Here is a 25,814-nt window from a genome sequence, read left to right on the forward strand (position 1 = left end):
TAGAACATTATATTGTGTAAGTGTGTACATTGTCCCTAATAAAATGAATGAATAAATAAATACACAGAGACAAGCAACCATCCGCACTCACAATCACACCTATGGACAATTTGGAGTGTTCAATTAACCAGCCATGCATGCCTTTGGAATGTGGGAGGAAACCGGAGTACCCGGAGAAAACCCACGCACGTACGTCCCCCCCATCATAAAATTGCATCTAATCTAATCTAATCTCATCTAATAAACCAGAGTACTCACACAGGAAGGTCAAAGCAGAAATATTAACCCAGAACCTCTTGACTATGTAGCATGTACGATGTAGCAACAGTAACTTACTCCTTTTTGTGCGAAAACATTCTAATGGGCTGTGAGTGTAACTTTAAAGCATGTTTTCCTAGAATGTGCCACACAAAATAAATACAAGTGTGTATTAGGAAAGGGAATATCTTATTTTATAATAATTATTTTCCCTAAAATCAGTTTTTAGGACTGAATAATGACAACCACCAGTTAAATAGATTTCGAGCTGTATTGTAATTGACGCGTAATATCTGAGGGGGGCAGTAATACGCCAAGTACCGTCTACGGTGCAGAAAATGTTAACGAAGAAGAAGCAATTAACGCCAAAGAAGAAGATATCGAAAATTGCCAGTTTTCCGGTGATAGCAGTAAGCGAGGAATGGCGCAAATGATATTCACTCTTTGGATGGAAAAATGTAAAACAATATCAGTCAACGTAATATGAGAGCAGGCAGATGTTCCCGGTCCTCCTTCACTTGTTATTCGAACACAACTGGCATAAAATTGAGAACTCAAAATGTAAGTACTCTCGATCGTTAGCGTTAGCAGCTATGTTAAAAACGTCATTGTATATAGGTGATATATCGAATTCCGTTATTTTGATGTTCAGGTATAAGGTGTCCTTTTGCCACTATCATCCCTGAGAATCCAGTTGTTGGCATGTGTAACTTGACTCTTTGAATGCGACTGGAAATCACACAGCTATAAATCAATCAATTCTAAGATTTGTGTTTTTGTTTTTTAAACGTTAACCCTAACCGTATGAGATGTTTAGTTTACTTGACGTGACGTCAACTGCAATTGGAGTTTCGCCTTATCATGACCTCATACATTTGAACTGCAAGTGTCGGAAGGCCCAGAGATGCGTGTGTTTACTTTGTAAACTAGTATGCTATCTGTACATTATATTGGGACACCTTTTTCTTTTTCAGTTCACACGTTCCCTTAACATCAGTTGAAGCTGTTACTTTGTTTTGAACAAGCCACAAAAGGCAAAACACATAACAAAAAAACAGTTTACGTAAAGCACACTGAGGATCATGCACAATTTGCTGAGATCACACACTGTAATGGTTGAGACCTGTTCAAATGTGAAGATGGTGTCACACACTGTAAAAATGTTATCCTGTATTTATCCAGAAAAAAACACATGAGTTTTGTTGTGACCCTCTTGCTCCTTCCCAGCATGTGTTGACCATTACTGGAGCCAAAAGGTGCAGCGGGACCAGCAGCGGCAGGTTTCTGGCATAGATGAAGCATGAAGAGCCCAGTGCACAGATGCAGGGACGTGGAGCACAGTCGTGGACAAGCTTGGGCAGGAACCACTTTCTTACAGATGGAACAACGCATCCCCATCTCCAAAGACGTCATCACCTCCTCATCTGCTTCTGCCATGTGGTTCATTAAGGACGCCTGTGGCATCATTTGCGCTCTCATCACGTGGCTGCTGGTTTTGTATGCAGAGTTCGTAGTGCTGTTTGTCATGCTGCTACCCTCAAAGAATCTGACGTACAGCATTGTCAACGGGTCTCTGTTCAATGCTCTGGCCTTTCTTGCCCTCGCCTCGCACCTCAGAGCCATGTGCACTGATCCTGTAAGTGACTTACTCGGCTGCTTGAATTGTATTATGTCAAAATTGTTATTTTCTTGAATAATGAATAATGTCATGCCTTAGTTAATCGCCAGGTGTTACTACTGTAGGTGGCTCTAAGTACCTTTACAATAATTGATTCCACTATATATCATGGTATACGGCAGAGTCAAGTTTCACCAGAAAATGGTTTCTATACTGACTTGTTGGTAACATAAGTTGGTAACATAATGAGCACTCATGTCATCAGAGTAACAAATGCTTTACTCCAGGATGAGCAGTAGCTCATTTGCATGAGTCAGACCGCCCCTTCAAAACATTCTGACTTTAACATGGTAATAAACAGTGTAAAAATGTTTCTCTTGATCATTGGGGTGTTTGGACAAAAGAGCGTCACAGACATGGATATGTAGAAAGACAGGAAATAAAGTCTCTAGTCTCTTTTTTAAAAAACAGTTGGAAAAAGTTGCAAAATGTTTATTTGGCAATACAGGCTGTACTTGCGTAAACTAGCTACATTGTTTGGAGCCATTTTGTTAGTGGAAGTGGTACTCATAGGTGGGAGCATGTTTTGAACTAGTTAAGCTATTAAAAAATAAATAAAGTCTTGACATGAAGTCAAATGAATAGATACATTTGATTAATCGCACAGCCCAACTTGTAGTAACACTTTGCTGCACGACCCACACATTGAAATCTAGACTAATCTAAAAGGTATCATGTTTCTTACAGGGGGCAGTACCCAAAGGCAATGCAACAAAGGAATACATCGAAAGCCTTCAGCTGAAACCAGGACAGGTGGTCTACAAATGTCCCAAGTGCTGTAGCATCAAGCCTGACCGGGCACACCACTGCAGGTAAAGGGCAATACATTTACAAGCTCAAGTCTATGCCACATTCCAAATCATTATGCAAATTATGTTTTTCTCTGATTTTTATAAATATTCTATGCAAATGGCAATCAGCATAATTTTCAAGTCAGCGTTTCCTATAAGATTACTATATTCATCGTAGATGCTTTAGGACAACGCACACCCAACATCAAGATGCTATATGTAGTACATTGCAGATCAAGTCAAACCAGTATCAAAGTTAACGTTTTGTGGAAAAACATTATTGCAAGTGTTTATTGAGGTCCTTTCTCACGGACATGTCTGACGGACTCTCCTAGTGTTTGCAAACGCTGCATACGGAAGATGGACCACCACTGCCCCTGGGTCAATAATTGTGTTGGGGAGAACAATCAAAAGTACTTTGTGCTGTTCACTGTAAGTTGACTCTGATGATGTGCCACTTTTGTGCTGTTTTGTAATTTGACATTCCCGATCCTTTCCCTCTGCAATTATGTGATATTTTACAGCATATATGGCACATTTTGTTGTTTTAGATTCAATTTAACTCCTTAAATCTCACTTTCTTTTTATTCAGATGTACATTGCTCTTGTGTCTCTCCACGCTCTATTCATGGTGGTTTTCCATTTTCTCTACTGCTTTGAAGATGATTGGACAAGTAAGTATATTTTGTGTCTAGTGTATATTCACAGGAAGGCGTTTTTGGTTTTTGCATTACAACCTAACACCGTATACTGGATATATAAAATGAGCCAACCCCCGTTTTTTTGTGGAAAACATTGGTTGATTGGCAGGATATCTCCAAGAATATTTAGGTTGAAAAAAAAAGGCTTTTGAATTGAATGGGCATCAGTTATTTCTGGATCTTCCAAATTAGCAGCCTGGCGCATTCCCTATCCCCCATGGATATTGTTTTTGTAATTTATTTGCCATCAAATTGAGCTAAACAAAATCAATGATGGCGCCTCAATAAAATAACTTTAAGCATTCAGTGTTTCCCACAAATAAATTGGCCACCACCCAAGAAGTTTTCCAGAAAATCTATTAACTAAAATATATTTAAAAAGAAGGGGGAAAAAAACGTGTTGCAACAGGATATGCCGTGCTGTAACGTTACTTCGCCGTCACTCACTTGTGGATCGTGAGGCTAGAGGAGACGTAGTAACAGGACTGAGACCCACGTCCCGTCCATCCCCCCGCCGGAGTCCACCCACCCAAGTAGATTTCAAATCTGTGGGAAACACTGGCATTTTACTCTGAGTATTGGGTGTCCCACGATTCTGGATCCATTTGGACATTTTATAAATTAGCAATTGGATGCATGCCTTGGTTTTGGCTGGGACATTCTAGGCGTAATTTTATACTGATAGTCATTTCTATATTTGAAAGTATACTCTTCTCAGCTGTACTGTACAAGAAACTTCCTCAGGATTTTAGCAAGTTGCGCAAGGTTTTGTGTGAAAAGGGATTTGGAATGGTCCATATCCATAATTTGCTCTTCTTTGACTAATGGTGATGTTCCCGATCAAGATAAAATGCCCAAAGCATGCATTCTGCTGCCCCCATCATGTGCTGCCCCCATCATGCTCTAACAAGGGTTTGTAATTGTTTGGTTGAGGCACAGTATTGCTTTTTCCAACAAAAATAATAATAATAATAATAATATATATATAATTATTTAGCTTACCTTCGATTTTTTTCGATATGTTAAAAGAACCCTTGCATCTTGCCATCTATAGTGGATATATATAAAAAGATTACACACTCATGTTCAAATGGCAGGTTTTTGTGATTTAAAGAAAAAAGATTAATAAATCATTTCCCCCAAAAATCTGCCATTAATTTAACGTAATATACAGCAAAGTTTTAGTGTTAGGTTGTGCATATTTTTACGATTTTATTTTTCCTGCAATGAATGAGTTTATTTTCCAATTAAATTCTATAGATTATAATTCACATTAAAAGTAGAGATTTTAATTTGTCTTGCTCTCATTTTTCCCATCACATAAACCTGGCATTTAAACAGGGGTGTGTAGACTTTTAATGTCCACTATAGCACATAACAAACGTGACATGGTACAGAACATCACCTGAATTTTAAAGCCTTGTTTCAAGGTTTGTTAGTTTTTTGACACATTGTACAGATATTCTTTGGTCAGAGTCACTGACCTATGAGAGATTTAAATGTACCACATGAGTCATAACCAAAATACATTTGATAAAGAATTCAGGAAATTATAATATTGTTTGTGAAGGAAGTCAAATCTGTCACAAAAACCTACTTCATCCCCAAAGATTTAATTTCATCATCTTCTCAATTACCAGTTTTCTTTATTTTTATCCATATGTTTAAAATGGAACGGAAAGATTTCACATTTCATCAGAGTTCCAAGTCTGTTGCCCGTAGAATAAACCCATCTTGATGTTCGATAACACCCATGTGCTGTTTGTACTGCATCTGAAAGTACATTTCACAGCATGGACAAATATCATTTTTTAATCTGTAATTGTTTTTCCCTTTTGTATGTACTTTTAAACCAAATTACCATGTGTGGTATGAAACTGCTTTTGTTGTTGTTGTTGGTTTGAATTGGTCATCCTGAAGCAAATATAGTTGTTTGTGAAACTAAAACGTCTGTAGAAGATCCCCTAACTGAGAGATCATCGTAGAGTGTAGTAGAACCTCACAAAAGCCTCTTCTTGTCCCTCGTGCTTTTCTTCCTCCATATCGTCATTTCCCAGAGTGCAGTTCCTTCTCTCCACCAGCAACAGTCATCCTCCTCATACTCCTGTGCTTTGAGGGCCTCCTCTTCCTCATCTTCACCTCTGTGATGTTCGGTACCCAAGTCCACTCCATCTGTACTGATGAGACTGTAAGTAACCCATTTAGTTACAAGTAGTCCTTTACCCTTCCTCCCTCCCTTTGCTACATCTCTCTCCCTAATTGCTAGCTGATTGTCATTTATCTCTGCTGCTTGACCTGTTGACCAATTCACCACCAAGGCAATCCCCAACCCCATACCGAGAGCCTTAATATGTAAAAAATTGAATTTTGAATCGCTACTGCTACCCGTTGACGAAAATTGAAACTGCACACACTCTTCTTCACGTACACAATGCGCACATGACGTCACATCCGCAGACAGAAGGCAGGAAATTCAAACCCGAATCCAGTCGGAAAACTATTGGCCAGAGGCTCCCAATCGTGGACAGCTAAGGTGTTCATTTACTAATTAGAAGTTTCAGTCATAAATGGTCAAATTAAATTCATTAAATTGTTACAGAGAACAACTTTAAAATGTCCATTTATCCGTAGTAGTTGATTGTAAGAATCTTTTTTCTTTTGGTGGTTTCTGAAGTCCTTTCTTTTTAAAACCCCATATCACAGTGTCATTGACGTGAATATATTTTCTGAAAGAGAACTACTATTCTACATTCAAGAATGGCTGTTCTGTAATGAAAGCACTTTTTTGTACTTTGTGTATGACAAAAGTTGCCCATTTAGCGATGATAATTCACATCTACTTGAATAAACACTGAGCACATCTCAAGTCGATGGCTCCATTTTTCAGGAGAGGAATGGGTATATAAAATGTTCCATTTTAAACTGAAGTAGGGATGTCCTGATCACGCGTTTTTGGACCCGAGTCCGAGTCATCTCATTTTGAGATGGGCGGATTCCGAGTCCGTTAGCTCGGCATTTTATTAAGAAGGGGAAAAATATATATAAATTATTTATTTATTTATTTTAAACAAAACTACCCCAACATCTTTATAAGGTGAGTGGACAGTGGTTAAACTAAATAAAACATTGAAACCCCCTTCAATTGCCGCAGTTACTCAAAGGGCTATTAATAACTAGTATATTCATTTTTTTTACAAGACCTTTATTTTTGAGAACCTACTTTAGCCGTTTTAAAGCATGCTATTCAACACAAAATTGATGGGCTAACCTAATGTTGTTTTACTTTTGGAAGAACAAAAATACTGTATTTATGTGCATGAAACAAGCCAACTTCAGAACAAACAAAAGGCTGCATTTGAAGAGCAAGCAAGCAAAATGTATTGTAACGTCTTGCAAGAACGCCGCCACCAAATGTTGGTTGGGATGTCACCCTCAACAACAACTCACGAGGCTAGCAGAACACCCCCCCCCCCCCCCCCCAACAACACACGCAACCAAACCGCACGTCTCAACCAAATCATTATTTACTTCTGAATTGTCGTTTAACACCAACATAATTGTTAAAGAAAGAAAGAAAGAGAGGCTTGGACAAAATTGATGGTACCTCCTATAAAAGAAATTTGACCAGAGGAGACATGTCTACCTCAGCTGTGTCCTTTAATTTGCATCACAGGTGTCTTCAAACTCATAGTCAGTCAGTCTGCCTATTCAAAGGGTGACATATAGTCTCTGTGCTTTTTTGGTGGTATGATGTGTAGCACACTGAACATGGATGACAGAAAGCGAATGAGAGAGTTGTCTTAGAAGAACATTATAGACAGGCATGTTAAAGGTAAAGGCTGTAAGACCATTTCCAAGCAGCCCTGTTGTTCCTGTGACACAAGTGGCACATATTGAGAAGTTGAACATCCACGGGACTATAGCCAACCACCCTGGATGTGGCCGCAAAAGGGATATTGATGAGAAATTGAAGAGACCAATAGTACAGATGCGATCCAAAGGGCCCAGAACAACCTCCAAAGAAATGAAAGGTGAACTCCAAGGCCAAGGTACATCAGTGTCAGATCGCACCAGTGGTTGGACCCAAGTGGACTTCATTTAAGATGGCCAAAGAGGACACCAATGCTGATAGCAAATCATAAAAAAAAGTGAGACTGGACAAGGTAAGTTATGGGTGCCATCATTTTTGTCCAGGCCTGTTTGTTTTGTTTTTGGTTGTTGTTTTATTAATTCTGTTGATTAATTTAAAAGTAATGGCTTATTTTGAATAATTTTCTTTCATTTGTATTTATTGTTACTTTTGTTAGTTTCAAGTGATTTCAGTGACCGTTGTGGTGTTTTCTTTTATTAACAGAGGGGTATCAACAATTTTGTTCATGTATGTCTGTACTTTATTCCACGAGGAGGAAAAAAACCCGTTAATAGAGTCAACTGTGACTCTCATTATAGTAAAGAACATAGTAAATATGAACCAACTACAAGAAGTTCAGGACAGTAGACTGTTCAATCAATTTTTGACCTTTTTATTTCATAATTTATTAATATAATGGCAATCATTTCATTTGCTCTAAAAGTATAAATAAAAAGCTTATAAAGGAAGTGTTTATGCCTTTGAGCTCCACCTTAACCTCAAGAGTTCAATGCAAATCTCCTTTGTACAAAAAAACAAAATGACCTGTGCTACCGGTTAGCTAATAGCAACAAAATCCAACCAAATTTAGTAGCAAATGAGCTTGAAAGATCGCGGTGGCCCTTTTTCACAAATAAGTGTAAAAAAGTGGAGCGGCCGAAAAATGTCAGTAATCCAATTATTTGTGCGCTTATATGTAGATTTTCTTTCATGTGTATTTATGGCCATAGCAACTAAAGAGTTGATAATAATCTTTATATAATAGGATGGTGCCTTGTGATGCCCTTCGCAACAATCATCGAGTCTCTTCTTTTTACATAATGACAGAAACTGGTTAATTAGGAATCTCGCGCTCTTCTTCTTTGGACACATCGTTCTACCTCCCAGTTGAATTGTGTTATTGTAGGCATTGCTGTATGATAACCTTCAGCAAAAATATGGTTTCACGGCTCCAAAATATGTTATTTTCACATCCTTCGGTAATTCACTTTTTTTCTCCATTGGGCACAATTCATTTGACTTTTAAACAACATAAAGAATATGTGTTACATTAGTAAAGGTGCACCATGTGCATTGTGGAGTTTAAAATGATATTGTTAAAGAGTTTTATGTATCCTGTATACTCCACCAAAGCCCAGATGAGTACAAAGAGCCCTGACTTTTTAACTGTGACTACATCTATCAGCTTGTATCTTCCCTTCAGTGTGGACAGTTTCTTGGGGTTGAGGAGGGGTGTAGGGTGACGTTGGGCTCATCCTCGCGGGCATGCAGTTTTTTTAGCTAACTCCGCAATGCATCTTTAAGTCAAAATAAATTTTAAATAAACATTATAGATAGTATTCTTTATGGGGGGGGATAAACAAACAGATTTGCATCCACTTTTTTGTGTCTTAGTTGTATCTGTAAACAAGAGACATGTTTAAAAGTAACATGACCTTACAAACCCAACAGTGAAGTTTTAAGGTCCACATTCGAGGACTCAATGGGGTGCCATGGGGTCCCCAAAAAAAGAAAAAGAAGAGATTTGAAAATAAACACAACTAAAAAAAAAATAATAATCTGTAGAAATGTACAAAATACAACCTAGATAATTTTGTGACAAAAATGTCCAACTCCGGTAACATTTCAACACTTAAGATGAACTCTCATCCGATGTCGACCCCTGGGCACCCGCCATTCATTTCAATGGGGGATTTCGACCCCTGGTCACCCATCATTCGATGTCGACCCCTGGGCACCCGCCAGTCGATGCCGATGTCGACCCCTGGTCACCCGCCAGTCGATGTCGACCCCTGGGCACCCGCCAGTCGATGTCGTGAGCACTCAAAAACTCCTCCTCCCCATCTCAGTGGAAACAGACGCGTGTGTGACTCCCGTGAGCAGAGTCAGTGTGGTCGTGTGGAAGTAGCGCGTGTTGCTTATCAGTCTTGGTTCGTTCTGTAAATCTTTGCACGTTTTGCAATCTTGAATGAACCCTGATGGAAAAAAACACAACACTCGCGGGACGCTGCGTTTACCCTCGCAAGCCGGCGCCATTTAGAGAGAGATACAGGCTTTAACATTACGGCACATTTCACATAAAGGCAAACTGGCGCTCATATATTACTACCCGTACCTGGAGCGTTGATAGGAGAGAACGTTTGCATTGCTAGCGGGCGTTGCTGCTGTGTTGATCCCACCGGGACTCCGGAGCGCTCACAAACACGTCAGACAGTCGTCGCATGCTGTGTGTTCAAATGCTCTTGCATAGTGGTAGTGTTTCCTCCCTTACACGAAATATCCAATTTGCAAACATTGCAAGTTGGCCAGTTGTTAGCTTTTCTTGGAAGATTTCAACAAACTTTCGAGCGCGGCGCCATGTTTGTGGCTCGGCGCGCACGGGGTGACGTCATCGTCCCACACGGAACCGAGAGGCAATCGTTAGCAAAAAACTGCAAACGATGCCAAGGAATTGAAACACTGGGAGCCGGTTCTCGATTCCCATCCCTAACCTTAAGTGAGCAAAAAACCTGCAGCTAAACAATACAAATAACTGGAGGTGCGCACTATCGTCTCTCGTTATTGATGGATGCCCACATTTACAGTGAGAGCTTTAAAAACACGAAGCCTCGAAAAAATACACGGACTGAGGACCAATTGAAGACACGAGAAACAAGTGCCTTCTAGCTGTTGTGACTTATGATTTTCAACAGATGTATTTAATGGTGGAAGACTCAAAAGTTACAACTGGGAGGAACCATGCTTATAAAAAATGGCATACAATATACATGATTACGTGTTATATCTTATTCAAAGATTATATTGGTGTCAGGCTAAAACCTCATGAAGTCACATTTTGGTGAATTTTCATATTTCAATCAGAAAAACATAGAGATCTGGATGTCACGCAACTGTTCCCTAAACACGGATTATTTCCCCCACATTTTGCGTGTGATAGGAGGCTACCCTCAGGCAAGTTAGCATCTGCTGATTCCGCCACTTTGTACAAAGTGCCCGATCACGTTTTTCGCCTTCATTTGATAACTATTGCAATCGAGCTACATCTACATAACTAACTGATTCCGTAATTGACTCACCCGATATGAAGTGATACACAAGCATTGAGGAGGATCCCAAATCCTCCCTTTTGTTGTTGACCCTTTTTATGGCTGCTGTGATCCATTGGCTACGCATTGGTTCCTCTTTTGGTAGCCTGGAGAATGTTCGATCCTTTTTCTTGCCTCTTCTCGTTGTGGCAGCAAACAGCTGTCAACCATTGTTCAAGTGTGGCGTTGACGTGTTTTCTATACTCTCAAAATGGCTGAGCTGACGCCCATTTTGGGATGCATGACGTCAACGTGCGGGTCTCTATTCAAAGCTCTCTTACCCTGTGTGGAAAAGTACTTGCCCGTCTTGTTAAATCAGTGGCTAATCACATTTTCATTTCATTTTCACTGACCACAGCCAGAGCCCGATTACCTCCAGCCATGTTAAATCAAGAAGTCACCGAAATAGGACGTGTCTGACAAAATGAAGTCGGCCTAAATATATCACAAAGTTGCAACAATCGTAGTCAAATTTTTGTTTGAAGTCAATTTCAGTTGGTAGCAGACAATATTGTCCAAAATGGTTGCTCCCTGCAGTTGATGGATATGGATGGATTAATCTGCTTTATTGTAATTTCATACATGCAGTATTATTCTGAATACCATAAAGTAGTGTGGACAAATACAATATATATTTTGTAAATACAGTTTTTGTGTTCATTTCCCATTTAACTGATTTGTTACCATTTTCAAATGTTTTAAGTGTCCCAAAGACCTATTTGTACGTTTTTATGTTGTTGTTGTTTTTTTGAGCACATAGAAAGCTTTGATGCAACCTCTCAACTGCAAAGAACGGTTGAAGAAATGGTAGTTATTACACAAACGGCCAATAGGTGGCAGCAGAGCAAAAGAGATCAACCAGGGGCCATGTTGGAAAAAAATACTCACATTTCTAAATAGGTTTGTGAATAATGATGAAACTTAGTTGTATTCTAATGCTAATTGCTGCAAAATGAAAATATATAGAAATATACTTTCCTGATAAAAGAAGAGATTCTAATCTTTTGGTAGGTTCAGAATATAGAATATAGAACAGAATATTCTGTGGGCCTTGCGAAATCAATCAAAATCCAGTAAAACAGCCGGGAGTGAAGGGGATTGCTTCGGTGAAAATGGCTGGGAGTGAATGAGTTAAGTGGTGTTTTGTTTGAAGTGTCAGTGATGTTAGCCATTGAGTATCAAAACTGCTCCTCAAAGAAAAAAAAAGTTCCCAAGCATCATCATCGAATCTCTCAGGTATCATTTCTGTTTATAGCAAGAGGCTTCCTAATAATGATAATCTCACTATACTGATGTAATATTTTCCATCCACACACTCTTTAATTGTGATTTTTGGCCACCAATCAGGCATTGGTCTGTGAGTGTTTTTTTTTTTTTTTTTTTTAATTTTAGGTTTTACTGAAACCAATCACTTGATCATTGGCTGCAATTGTGAAGAAAGCTATCACAATTTCAAATGAACACTTTGTGATTGCTGACGGGAGAACACACCAACTGAAGTTTGGTTGTCTTTTGTTTTTAGGGCATAGAGCAGTTGAAAAAGGAAGAGAGAAGATGGGCTAAAAAAACTAAGTGGATGAACTTGAGGGCAGTGTTTGGACACCCTTTCTCCTTACTCTGGTTTAGCCCGTTCTCCACCCCTGACCATGGGAAGGCTGAGACATACCAATATGTGGTGTGAAAGGGAAGAATGCGTCTTCAAGCGGCTGTGACAGTCGTTAGTGACTGCGGACAGCTTCACATCTGCTCAATGTGCTTACTTCATTCTTAATACTTGTTTACGTTTTACCTGCAAGCACTGTTCATTTGTGAACCTTATTTAACACTGTGATGAGTCGGAGATTTCATTTGTATTTTATTTCTGAACACGCAGCTTGATCTAAGTAAATTCACAGATTTGATTGCGAACAAATATTTCAAATGGTATATTGCACCCTAAGTAGCTGTTTATTTAAAAAAAATAATAATCTGAAATGAATACTAAAAAAGTGGCATTTTTGTGACGTGTGCAGTTGCATAAGCGTGAAACATTCCAAATTTTTTGTGACATTTGCACAACAAAGCTGCCATTGGCGGGTTACAGAAGGATTCTATTTATTAACTGTAAACTGGAACAGAATTTGCTAACGTGTTTAACTGTGACCATTCCAAATTGCTCTGCTATCTTCAGAAGCGAAGTAAGCTAGCTTCCAATAGTCGAAATTTGAAGATGAAAGCGTATCTGTAAAAGAATACATGCACTTATGTCAGGCTCAAGTTCCCCACCACACTCGTGTACTGTATGTGCATGCTACTTATAGAAGTTTTCACTATTGTGAGAGGACTTGTCATTTTGAATTGCGTGTGACTTTTCTCTGCTTATTGTGCAGTGGAAGGATGTTAAGTGGACTTATTTTTTGCGCTTTTTCTTATATTCCAATGCTTTTAACACCTCAATTGTACACACTTTGACTGGTTTCACGCTTGTAATTGGGTACTTTGGGCTTGATCAAAGCACTTGTGGTTTTTGAATTGGCTCATTTTTATCATTCCTATTAATCCGTTTTATGTTTTTATCATCAGATCGAAGGCTGCCCAGTAAAAGGTACAACCTGATTGGACAGCTTTTGTTTCACAAGTCAAACATCCCCTATTGGGTCTTTTTAACCAAGCATATTTTGATTTTAATGAAACTTAATGTACTTGTTGGTAGTCATGGCACAACACAAAATCTCTCAATTTAGGTCAATCGGAGCAGCGGTTTGGGCGATACAGCTCGCCAAATTTGGACGCATTTGGCAAAAAGGGCCGTGGCTGCCTTCCTTTGAACCCTTATATAAGGAACTCCTGGGTCAATCTTTACAAAACACGTATTGTTGGGAAGGGAATTCAACAAGGATTCAATATATTTAACCCTAGCCTGAAACATGAAATATATGAGAGAAAATTCAAATTCTATGTAAATAGAGTATTTATTGGTACTTTGGAACAAAAACAAACAAAAAAAAGAAAGGATTTTGATTTGTGTCATATTTGATACATCTGGTCACAAAGCTTTAAAGTCGTACATTTATAACTGTCAAAAATATTATAATAAACAGACATATCAAACATTAGTATTTTCCAAAATCAGTAAGAACATTTCCCATTATTAATAAGTATAGATGTCTCCCGCTTCTCAATTGGGGCGGGGTTGGAAAAGCCATCAGTTGGGTGATACTGCCCTCTAACGGATTATCCGTGCAATGCATGTGTTAGATCACATATGTCAGGGTTTTAATGGGAAAAATATATTATACTTATGAAATAGAGGGCTCAAAATGGCTTTTATTTAATATGATACTTTTGGCTTTATAGGGTTAATTGTTTGACCTTTTGTTTTAATTGACCTTGTGAACACATGACCTCAACATTATTTTTAAATGAAATATAAGCTCTCACATGTTTGGTAAAACAAACATTTCTGAGACTTTCAATGCAGATTTGCTATTTTTGACTCGATAGTTCCTGAGATATAAGGGTTCAAAGGAAGGGGCCCATGCAACCTTTTGCCCCAAAATGTCCAAATTTGGCAGACCATAGCTCTCAAACCGCTAATCCGATTGACCTAAAATTTCAGATTTTGTGTTTTGCCATCACTATCAACAAGTACACCAAGTTTGATTCAAATCAAAATCTGCTTAGTTAAACACACTGGGTGATTTGACATGGATCCACCCTATTGTATAAATACAGCTGACATGTCAGGAAGGGCTCGAAAATGTTTATTATGATTCTTACCACCACAAGCAGAGGAGGTTGCGGTTTTGCCTGCGTTTGTCTGTGCCCAGTTAAACTTGGTCATGTTGCAGTCAAGCTATATTTTAGCTTCAGAATTACCATAGGATGACATTATTAAAAATGAATACCGATAATTGTTGATCCAAATCATTCATTCATTTGGATTCATAGTAACAAACTGACGGATGGCTTTCCATGAAATTTTGTAATGCAGATAACAATATTTGATCACAGTATGAATTGAATGTATTCATGATCTTATCTGTCGATTCAAATTTCATCAGATAATCTAAATTAGGTTTAGGATTAGGTTATGGTTTGCCCCTTGTCACGGCCGTGCCCCAACCGTCAACAAAGGTTTCCTGGAAATCAGTTGAGCAGTTTTGTTACTCAACAAAAATATAAATGCAACACTTTTGTTTTTACTCCCATTTTCTTATGAGATGAACTCAAAGATCTTAAACTTCTTCCACATACACAATTTCTCTCAAATGTTCACAAATGAGTCTAAATCGGTGTTAGTGAGCACTTCTCCTTTGTCGAGAAAAAAAAAACAGTCAGTACCCCCCAATAAAGCAAAACTGCACCTTTCAGAGTGGCTTTTTACTGTGGGCAGTCTAAGGCCCCGTCCAAACGGAAACAAATCTCGTACACACAGAAGCATTTCAAGACTTGCGTGTGTCCAAAAGAAGACACTGAGGACGTTTAACGGCTGTAATGTGTATGCCAAGTCTGGAGTGGCGCTGTAGCGCAGCCACAGGGAGTTAACGAAAGGCGTAGAAAAATCAGCGAAGAAGACAAAACTTTTTTTTTCTCCTCTTACTTTACTGCAATCTACAGAACAAACATGGCTTTGCATGTATCAAAACAACATGAATAAGACGAATACAGGATAAGTGACAATGGCGGGTGATTCAAGTACAACACCGCTTGTTGAACGTGGGAATAAAGAAGCAAAATATTTTGCTGCAAAAGCATAAGCAAGCGAAGGCTGCGCAAAACGACTATGAGACGGCTATCCGCCATTGTTGATGACAGAATTGGCGCATATGTCATCAAACTACGACGTGTCGTCATCAAGCTGCGACCATTACGTCATCACTGGAGGAGTATCCTGCATAAGGTGTCCAGACGGACGCGTACGGGCCGCGTTTTTAAATCTTTTCACTTTGGAGCCCGGTTTCAAAAGTGATCCGTTTCAAGCTCCAAAACCGCGCCGTCGTGTGGACAAACGGCCTAAACGGTAGGAAACTTGTGAGGATACATTGAAACTTTCGTGTGGACGGGGCCTGAGGCACACCTGTGCACTAATCATGGTGTCTAATCGTCTTCATATGGCACACCTGTGATGTGGGATGGATTATTTCGGCAAAGGAGGAGTGCTCACTATGACAGATTTAGACTGGTTTGTAAACAATATTTGAGAGAAAAGTTTCAGATCTTTGATTTCATCCCATAAAAAAAAACGAGAGCAAAAACAGAAGTGTTTTTGTTGTTGTTGAGTGTAACAAACGGGCAAAGGCGTAACCTCCTTTGCACACTTAATGCATGACTTGGATAGTAACACATGAAAACATTTCAGTTTTCTGAAGGCTGTAATGATCTTTTCAGAAGAGTGTTTCTTCCTTCGTTCTGTTTGCCCTCAATCAAATGTATGTGATAGTGAGTGACGGCATGATATTGACGACGGCTACGTTAGTATAGATTGTCCAGCACAGCTGATGTGATGTTGAATTAATGCTGAAAATGTTGAGTCTCAATTTTGTTTTGGGGACATTTCATTGTTCAACATCCTCAAGTAATTTCAGCACGTGCAGGGAATAAACTCTTCTCAGTTGCAACGCAAAAGTTATTTCCAGACTCTTTTTTTTTTTTGACATTCAATAATTGTTTCTAATCAAACGTGCCCATGGTTTTACTTTTGCTCCCCTTTAACGTTCCAGTTTTTTTTTCCTGTGTCCCTGTCTTTCATTCTGTTCCCATGATTGTGTGTTAATATGCAGCGCCTTCCCTCCCTCCAATGTTCTCTCCACGCTCATGTATTTACTTTTGATAACCGAAGCTCTCTGAAGCAGACATCACTTTATGGTGACAGAGGTAAGCCGCGACAAAGTTCACTGTCGCTCTCTCACCATGCGTGCGATACATCCTTAGCATGCGGGTCGCACTTAAACATCGAAAGACAGACATTGTGAAATTGGAATGTACAGTTTGAATACGCTTGTCACAGATGGAATTTGCTTCTGGCATTATTGTTTCTTATTTGTATTTCTTCGACTGGGTGCATGATCATTTCCGTCATCTTGGGCATGTTTCCATGAAAGTAAAGGCATCAACATTCTTAATACAATACTCAGCTGCCATATGTAAATGCGCCGAGCTAACCGCTGTTGTAAAATGTGTTAGATTGATCCATCCAATGAACACAAACCTGAAATGAGTATTGTATTAAGAACTCATCTGCTTTTTTTGTCTCCATAACCCAAAAGAGCAAAACCACTATCACAATCGAGTCCCATCGCTAGAATGAATGGCAACCCTCCAAACTTCACCTCAGCCCTGACCTCTGTCTTCTGCAGGGCATCGAACGCTTGAAGGGGGAGACGGGCAAGTGGGAGAAGGCACCGTGCTGGGAGGCCATGAAGACGGCGTTCGGTGGGCCGTTCTCCCTCACCTGGTGCAGTCCCTTCTCGGGGATGAGCTGCAAGAAGAGACCCGCCGAGCTCAACAGACTCCCGCAGGGGGACATCATCGAGGAGGACGTCATCGAGATCCCGCTCAACTAGGACCGTCTGCCAACAGCCGTATGCCTTGGGCTGCATTTCATTTCGTACAATACTGAAAATCCGTTTCAATAATATGCTTGTGTTTTAAATCTTTAGCTAATATCGAACATGGCTCCCCTGTATGTCTCGATGTCAGATATTTCCTTTTCAAAATTTTAAGCAAAAATACGGACCACTTTAATTAACATTCCAAAATGACATTTTTAAAATCATCCCAAACGTACACAGGCATGAAATCGTGAGAATGCAGTCATTGGCAAAGCTGCCCTGGATCAAGTGCAGAGTTCTCAAACCCCTGCTGCGGAAAGCGAAAATCTTGTGTGTAATTGATACCCACTAAAAAGTCTAATACTGCCAGTAGAAGCCACAAAGCACAATACTTTGTCTGAATTGATCTCAAACCACTTCAACAACGGTTCCTTGGCCCAGCAATACTTTGTTGCAATTAACGGAGGATAATTTGCCTGAAAATGTGGGGATTAACTTTCAACTCAGATGTTCTATTGCAGCTTCAGTCTCCATGTTAATTGAACTAATTCACTGCCATTGACGGCTATTGACGTCAAAAATTCATTTGAACTATTTCTATTAGTTAAACATTTTTTCTACTTTTAACAGGAGTATGAAAACCTAGAAAAAATATTTGATTGTACATTTAGAAGAGATATCAAATTTATGATTAATCGTGAGTTAACTATTGAAGTCATGCGATTATTAATTACAATAAAAAATTTAGGAGCATCGGGTGATTAAAATCATAATTAATTGCATGACTTTACGAGTTAACTCACGATTAATCACAAATTTTATATCTGTTCTAAATGTACAATAAAAAAAATGATAGGTTTTCATACTCTTAACAAAAGTGGGGGGGAAATGTTAAACTAATAGAAGTAGTTCAAATGAATTTTTGATGTCTATAACCGTCAATGGCAGTGAATGAGTTAAATTGAACCTCTAGCCTACTGTCACATACAAACTAGAGTTTTTGTTTCTTTACATGTTTTCCGCAGACAAAAAATACCATCAAAATGATTCTCCTTCATATGGAGGCTGCTAAAACACCAAAGATTCCGCCGTCACTGGAGAAGTCATGTCAAGCTTGTTTTCTTGAGTTGCAGCCTTGTGTTTCTGTAATTTATGATTAAATGGGACCTAATGTTTTTTTTTTTTTTTTTTAGAAAAGACACATTTTTCAGTGTTTATACGGGAAGATAATGCCATCACCAGTTTTTCAATTTGTTTGCCTTTTTTTTTACTAAAAGAATGTCATGTAAAGAGCGGTGAAAACAGTTTGATATATATATATATATATATAAAATGTTCTTTAAAAGTTAAAAGTCACTGCCAACACTCAACAGTTTGTCTGCCATTGTGGATATTTCTAAACTACTATCTTTGCAAACAAGAGACTACTATACTGCCTATTCCAAAGTAAATGTTATTTTCAAAAATGTTGTGAACAGAAGTGAAGGGAGTTACTGTGGTTTCTGTCCACTACTACCAGTTGGCTTTAACAAATGACCAACAGTAGCACTACTTGTCTGAGCACATTGTATCCACTTCTGTCGTTACCACTGTGCCTTATCTTTCCTGCCGTGAAACGTTTTGTTTTATATTTAACCTTAAGTATGTTGTGTGTCAATATGAGGGCTTTTAACTCATTAAACGGGTGCTGGAAATCAGGTTGATGTGATTACTGTGTTGAATTTCATTTTTCTGTTAAAAATTATTGGATTGTTCAACATAGTGGTGGTTGAAAACTTTTATTAAACACACCTTAATTTTGACTTGAGATCATTTGAAACAGTTTTTTTTTTTAAGTGCATTGTCATAATTATACATGTCAAAGTTTCACAAGTTTCCTATTGGTCGGGGGGAGTACACCCAGCTAAGTCACTTAAGTACTTCATTTTACATGGGCTTCTAAAATGAAGCAACACAAAATAAAATTACTAAACTTTTTTTTTTTTACAAAAATAGGAATGATTTAAAAATATATATATAATTACAGTGGAATAAACCCTAAATTTTGGCAGAGTGTAATAATTCTCATAAATGGCAATTGGTAAATTTATAACATTATACTAGCTAGATTATTTCATTTTCTAAAATGCTTGTTTTCTTTCCAGTGGGGCCCTCAACACGCCTCCCACCTTCATGTTGTCTCATATAATTAGCAATAAATAATTCGATAGCTTTCTTTTCTCCGATCCAAGTGTGATGTCACTGATGTGATGATTTTCGATAACCATCACGTAAAATTAAATATGACGTCAATATAAATGTAAACGTTTGAACGTCAAAATTGTTTTCTCAAACATGACAGAGCCACCAGATATATACACGTAATCTTTGGTAGCTAGCTCCTATTTACCCACTCATGACGAGTGACAAATGTAAATATAATGTACAGTAATAAATAAATTTTAAAAAATCTATTCCCTTTTGGCTTCCTTCTGTGGTAGAGATTCAGGCGTGGACCCATGAAGCAACAGCAGCCCACACAGCGTCAGAGTGATGCCTACCCAGTACAGAACTGCTTGACTCTCACCAAAAATAAGCTTCCCCAGGATGGCCTAAATGCACACACAAATAAATAAGTGTGAAATGAGAATTGACTGTGATCCATAAACTTTTTTTTTTTTTGCACCCATAAAGTTTGGGACGTCTTCTTACCGACAAGATGAAGTTGCCTGCGGTAGTGGTGGCAGTGGCCCTGGCTGAAGACGAGCTGTAGCGAAGAGCTTTGGAGAAGAAGGTCCACATGACAGCATTGCAGAGGAACATCAGGCCGACGCACAGAGCCCGCAGTGGCATGTGCAGCTGCAAACATGACATTTGACATGTAGGCCGTTGCCATGGCGACAACGAAAGGGAAACCACTATATATAAACAGGAAATTGAAGCATTTGCAAAAATGTGGTGCTCAAGACAGCTTTGCTCCTATTTTTGTCTCATCACTCTGACGGGTGCCGTTTTACCAAATAAATGACTGCACAATGCACAACCCAAGTTCAAGGAAGTGATCTCTTACCCAAAGACAGACAGTAGTTTCATCATGTTGCTCTCTAGACGTGCCACTCAGTCCAGCTTCACATATTTTCTTCAGGTAGTCGGCACCTAGAGTTAGCTTCGCCGATAAGGAGGCGGCAGCACCCAAACAACCCGCCAACAACGCGTAAATTGAACCCGAAATCATGCCTGGAGCAGGTGGAGCGCTTTAAAGTTACTTTACTTCTTTTACAGCGAAACGGAAAATGTAAAGTTAAATCAAGTTAGTATGAACCGGTAGTTGCTTCTTTGCAAAGCAAAAGCTCATTTTATGTACGTTCATTAGAATAGACAGTCAAATCTTTTGTTTGGAGTACAAATGAATACAGTTTATTAATTCATAATAAAGTTTATTTATATTTTTGATAATGAGTTCAAATTATTTACAAATTACACCAAATGTTGACATTACAGAAAAATTATTTTGAAGGAAAAATTGGACATCCGGGTTGAGTCCTGGTAAATACTTAAAACTCACTTCTACCAATCGCAGTAGCTCCCCAGGGTCATGTGACATGACCGGCGCATTTTGATGACGTTGTATTTTGCTCCTGAAGGAAACCCAACGTTCAAACAATTTAGCTGTTTTTCTTGGATAATTTGTGTCTTATTACACCGTGATGAATAAGAGCAAAGGTAGTGGTGTGTCTTGGGTGAAACCAGCGGAGCCCTCCTTTTTGAAGAAGTTCAAAAATGATGTTGGATACAAAGAAGGCCCGACTGTTGACACTAAGGTATGTATTGTATGTGGTTTGGCTAATGCGGGAATCATGCAAGGTACGGCAGCAACAGTCAGGATACGGTTCGTCAATATCAATTAAAACGTTTTGAACATCACATGGACTATGTATTTGTAATCACCAGCTTATTAAATAATTATACATAAATGAAGCCCCTTGCTTCACTTTTGGCCACCACGAGGAGGCGGCCAATGAACACATTTACAAACCCATCCATCCATCCATTCATTTTCTTGACCGCTTTTCCTCACTAGGGTCGCGGGGGTGCTGGAGCCTATCCCAGCTGGCTTCGGGCAGTAGGCAGGGTACACCCTGAACTGGTTGCCAGCCAATCACAGATTTACAAACCCAATTCCAATGAAGTTAGGACGTTGTGTTATTTAAAAACAGAATACTGTACAATGATTTGCAAATCATGTCTAACCTATATTTAATTAAATACACTACACTACTGTGCCTTACATTTGATGTCACCCTGCAGCGTCAAGAGATGCCAAAGCTGGATGATGACAGTGGGAGTGATCGAGAGGATGAATTACCTCAAGTTGTTGTCCTTAAGGATGGAGACCTGACCCCAGAGGAAGTTAAACAGCTCAAGGAAGAAATACAACCTAATGGGGAGTCAGAGAAAAGTAAGATTATTTTTTTTTTTAAATACAGCTGTTCTACGTTTTGGATTGAACTTGTATTTGTTGATAGTGGGGATTCTAATCAAGTGCAATCTATAATTCAAATCTGTTTGTTAATTCTTTTTTAATTAAAAAAAAGCCCCACATTATTAATTATAATGCTAAGTGAAATCAACTAATCCAGGGTCAAAACTGTCTTTTGACAATTTTGACATTCATAAATTTTACATGAATGAAAACAAATAAATGTAGAATAAAGAACTTACTTGCCCTTTGCTGGCGCAAAAATAGAAGGCTGGCTTCTGAAGGCTAGGGAAAAATATTGGTCACAGAAATCGGTCAACATAAAAAAAATTCTCCCTCTAAATTATTATCAATCATTTTAAAACCATGTTTGACCCATGTCTATGTTTACCGCACGGACATTTGTTGCGGACGAATGCACGAATGAGTCAGGGACGTGGCTGCCGGTGAAGAATACAGAGAAAGGGAAAAAAAATATGCCCAAGGTTTGGGCTTGATTTGAATAAGAACAAAAATCAATGGAGAGAAAACATCCACACAGGAATTCGAGCACTACATTTACGAGTCGATGAGCCGGCAGGCACATTCTGCTAAGGTAACTTTATTTATTTTCGGTCTGCATGTATATATGTATATATGTAATTATTTATTTTTTTAACAATGAATGTTAACTTGCATGCTGAGAGTTTTTTTTCTATAAGTAAAAAGTGGATGTTCAATGCAATGGGATTTTTAATTCGAGAAAAGTTTTGTGACTCTGAAGCATTCGACTTTTGAGGTTCCACTGTAAATTTCACAATTGGTTGATTTTGAAAGCTCCGTTCTTATGAACCCACACTCCCATTATGGCTCACAGGTGACGAGCCCCCCGCGGATGGTAAAATCCTCTTCAAGAAACCCGCTAAGCGCTCCTCCTCTGAGAAATTTCAAGGAATAACTGCCAGCTCCAGCAAAAAAAAGCGGGATGCAGTGGAGAAAGAAGAGAAAGAAGAGAAGAAGGATGTGAATTCTGGGAAAAAAGTGAAAAACAACAGCCTTTTGTCATTTGGCGGTGAGGAAGAGGAAGACGAAGACTAGCACTGGACTCTGTTTTGATGTTTGTTGAATCACGTTACGAATAAAATATGAGAGAGGAAGAGCATGAGGGACTTTTTTTTTGTGTGTGTAAGTCATGGTGTGACAGTAGTGCAGTACTTGTTTTGTTGCTTGCTCAAGACTCATTCTGAATTCTAAGACAATACTGGCAAGTGACTTTTTAGTTAAACTGTTAAGGCCAAGGCATCATTTATACTGTATGTATACTACAAATGGCAGGAATATTTTAATTATTGTGTCTTAACTTTTGATTTTCAAACTAATATTCTAACACGATTATTAAATTAGGTCTCCTACTGATTTGCATAAAGTGTTATTTGTGAAGATGAATGAACACCTTTTTGCCAAACGCAGCTATGGCTTCAAATCACACCTGAATAAGACATGGAATAAATACCAGCAATATCTGTATTGAATTGTCAAGTTTGAATTCAGTGTTTAGCTCGACTCCTTTTGATATCTATATGGAAAGAAATCCATCACCTGATGTAACACATAATATTATGTTCTTGATGTCAGTTCCAGTTATGAAAAAAAAAAATCCATTCTCATCATACTCCTTGCTCCGTAGTCCCAAATGGGATGTAGCAATGTAGCTCTCTCCACTGTTCAACACGTTTAGGTATCAACAAATAAGCCTATTAGGTTACTCGGCTTCTGCATGTATATAGTAGATCTGTCTGTATTTGTTTTCTATACGATGATCTTAATAGTGTATAGTCCGCATGGTAGAATTTTAATGCATTCAATTAAGCATTGAATGTATAAATATTTTCTAGCTTCAAAGGGAAGCTGTAAATGTATCAGTGCATTAGTTTTAATGCCAGTTGTATATTGTTATGTATCATTTGATTTTTATGTATCATCTGAACATTAAATATTTCAACGTCGTTTGTGGTGGTTGTGTTGTTGTTTTTGTCTCTTCAACCACTTAGTCATGCAATACACGTGATGTGTATGCTTTATTTTCCCTGAGCTCTTTTACTGTGCAACAAGTGAGTCCATTTTGTTTTGCAGCTCTCTTCTAATATCGTGTAAGAAGTTCGATTCCGGTTCCGGCCTTCCTGTGTGGAGTTTGCATGTTCTTGTTCTTGTTTAAATCGATATCACAAAGGGGGTTTGATTTTCATGGTCTTACTTGGTTGCCAGTTCCATGCAGTCCGCCTTCTGTGTGCTTAGCAATAAAGCAAATAGATCATTGAGATGACATGCTTTGACCATCTAAAATTATATGTGACGCTAAAGTGCCTATTAAGTGGAATGGATATCCTTGTGTACACACATCTCCACCTTTAGTGCATATTGTTTTAAGAACCTACATTGCTGCTGACGTTTTCAGAGTGCGGTCAGCGCTGTTTATTGCTAAACACCGTTCCCATTCATTTTAGATGGTCGATAGTGCTATTATATATAGTTATAAATAAATGATTGTTATGAAGTAATTAGAAGCTTAGCTGGCTGGATGAATTACCCAAATGGGATGTACTAACAGCACACAAGAACACTAAACAGCTAACCAGACAGATAAACAGACATACGGACAAATGAAGCTTCATGAAGCACCTGTGATATTTTTTGACTCCTCTAGATGGCACTCTTGGTTTAAAGGTGCTAGCTAGCTAAACAGCTAACCAGACATATAAACGGACATACGGACAAATGTAGCTTCATGAAGCACCTGTGATATTTTTTGACTCCTCTAGATGACAATCTTGGTTTAGAAGCTAATCTAGAGTAAGATGTTTTGTTGATAAGTTCTACATCATCAACAGGGTCCTGATTGGATGCATGAGAGTTCATCCCAAAAGGTCTAAATTTGCTTTGTGGACTCGGAGAAGACATTCGACCAGGTCCTTTGGAGAGTACTGTTGGGGGTTCTTTGGGAGTTTGAGGTACCAGACCCTGTGTTTGGGTCATCCAGTCCCTATACGACCGATCTACATTGCCGGTAGTAAGTCAAATTTGTTTCATGTGAGGGTTGGACACCATCAAAGTTACTCTATGGACAAAATGACTGTAGGAACTTTAAACGTGTCCACAGGTGAAATTTTGAAACACCTTTTGATCTTTCACACATACATGCTAAACTGACCTTATACTACCGCCAGAATACAGTCCTTAAAAACTGGAGCCAACATATTGTGTGTTATGTAATATCCTGGTACTCCAGCTTCCCCCTGACTCCAAAAACATCCATGGACGATGAACTGAATATAAAATGATTATCTGTGTTGACAGCTCTGGTTGACTGGCGATCAGTCAAGGATTAGTCAATGCTACCTCCCAATTACAAGGAGAGGTCTTACTGCCAGCATACAACCTTAGCCAACCTTGACTGGTTAAATAATGCTTAAATCAACTTTATTATTACCGTGCAGTTGAACGCCTCTGTCAACCAAGCGTATTGCTGTTTTGCCACCTTTGCTTTTATTCCCAACCATAGCGCAACAATAACACACCATTATTCAATATACTTTTCACTCCGCCTGAATGGCATGTTGTTTTTTTTCTGTACACATCTCTGTCTTTCCCTGGCGATGTCCCTGATATAAGTGTCCCTCCTCCACCTCTCCTGATACGCAGTACATGGCCAGCTACAGGTATAGTAATGATGCATCTTTTCCTATATGTGGTGATGGTGAACCGTAAGAAGGATTTGAATCCTGAGCACAGTATCTTATTTCTTTGTTATTGTTAAAGCAATCCTATCCACACATATGAAGAGATGTTTTTTTCTCCCAAAACTAGATACATTCAAAAATATCAGTCGCGTATTCTAATTCGACTCAATTCTTTTTTTGTTGACTATGTTCAGACTGAGCCAATTGATTGTTTTATCTAGATGAATTGTTTGTAAAAAAAAATTGCATGTCTGGGTATATTTTCTACAGATGTAAATGTTTTTTCTTTTGTAAAAGAGCTCTTCATATACAGTATTTCTTGCTATGAACTTATTCTGACAATATTAGTATATAGAAAATTATCACTAACGTGTATGTATTGTGTATTACATGATTGTGCCAAATTTAAAAGACAAATGAAACTGACAAATACTTCTTACTAAATGCTTGCACAACATTGAGC

The 25,814-nt window shown here is 38.6% G+C and overlaps 4 protein-coding genes across 7 annotated transcripts in view; 3 read left to right on the top strand and 1 right to left on the bottom strand.

Annotated features, from left to right (window-relative positions):
* Positions 1 to 636: 636 nt before the first annotated feature.
* zdhhc3a (zDHHC palmitoyltransferase 3a) lies at positions 637 to 18,874 on the top strand. Of its 4 annotated transcripts, XR_013295312.1 has the most exons (8): positions 637 to 819; positions 1,486 to 1,894; positions 2,624 to 2,748; positions 3,063 to 3,159; positions 3,320 to 3,401; positions 5,486 to 5,616; positions 12,166 to 12,395; positions 16,982 to 17,125. XR_013295312.1 is itself a non-coding variant. In XM_077575586.1 (7 exons), the coding sequence occupies exons 2-7, from the start codon at positions 1,559 to 1,561 to the stop codon at positions 17,186 to 17,188; spliced, it is 978 nt and encodes a 325-aa protein (XP_077431712.1). In that variant the 5' UTR covers positions 637 to 819; positions 1,486 to 1,558; the 3' UTR covers positions 17,189 to 18,874. The 4 variants fall into 4 exon arrangements, 3 of the variants coding, with proteins under 3 accessions (XP_077431712.1, XP_077431713.1, XP_077431714.1); XM_077575586.1 differs by lacking the exon at positions 12,166 to 12,395 and having other exon boundaries at positions 16,982 to 18,874; XM_077575587.1 differs by lacking the exon at positions 16,982 to 17,125 and having other exon boundaries at positions 12,166 to 16,250.
* A 61-nt stretch (positions 18,875 to 18,935) lies between these two features.
* LOC144057718 (transmembrane protein 42-like) lies at positions 18,936 to 20,446 on the bottom strand. Its single transcript, XM_077575589.1, has 3 exons — positions 20,226 to 20,446; positions 19,868 to 20,014; positions 18,936 to 19,767 (listed from the first exon to the last, which is right to left on the bottom strand). Exons 1-3 carry the CDS (start codon positions 20,388 to 20,390, stop codon positions 19,627 to 19,629), a joined length of 453 nt encoding a protein of 150 aa, XP_077431715.1. The 5' UTR covers positions 20,391 to 20,446; the 3' UTR covers positions 18,936 to 19,626.
* A 306-nt stretch (positions 20,447 to 20,752) lies between these two features.
* Positions 20,753 to 23,620, top strand: kiaa1143 (KIAA1143 ortholog). Its single transcript, XM_077576932.1, has 3 exons — positions 20,753 to 20,976; positions 21,464 to 21,614; positions 22,492 to 23,620. The coding sequence occupies exons 1-3, from the start codon at positions 20,863 to 20,865 to the stop codon at positions 22,710 to 22,712; spliced, it is 486 nt and encodes a 161-aa protein (XP_077433058.1). The 5' UTR covers positions 20,753 to 20,862; the 3' UTR covers positions 22,713 to 23,620.
* A 1,008-nt stretch (positions 23,621 to 24,628) lies between these two features.
* The window catches only part of LOC144058130 (IgGFc-binding protein-like), a 30,079-nt gene continuing 28,893 nt past the window's right edge, over positions 24,629 to 25,814 (top strand). Inside the window, exon 1 of the mRNA XM_077576397.1 lies at positions 24,629 to 24,681. The gene's annotated coding sequence lies outside the window, so the exon portion shown is untranslated. The remainder of the gene's footprint in view (positions 24,682 to 25,814) is intronic.

The sequence above is a fragment of the Vanacampus margaritifer genome, chromosome 9 (assembly GCF_051991255.1).
Source record: "Vanacampus margaritifer isolate UIUO_Vmar chromosome 9, RoL_Vmar_1.0, whole genome shotgun sequence".
Classification (NCBI taxonomy): domain Eukaryota; kingdom Metazoa; phylum Chordata; class Actinopteri; order Syngnathiformes; family Syngnathidae; genus Vanacampus; species Vanacampus margaritifer.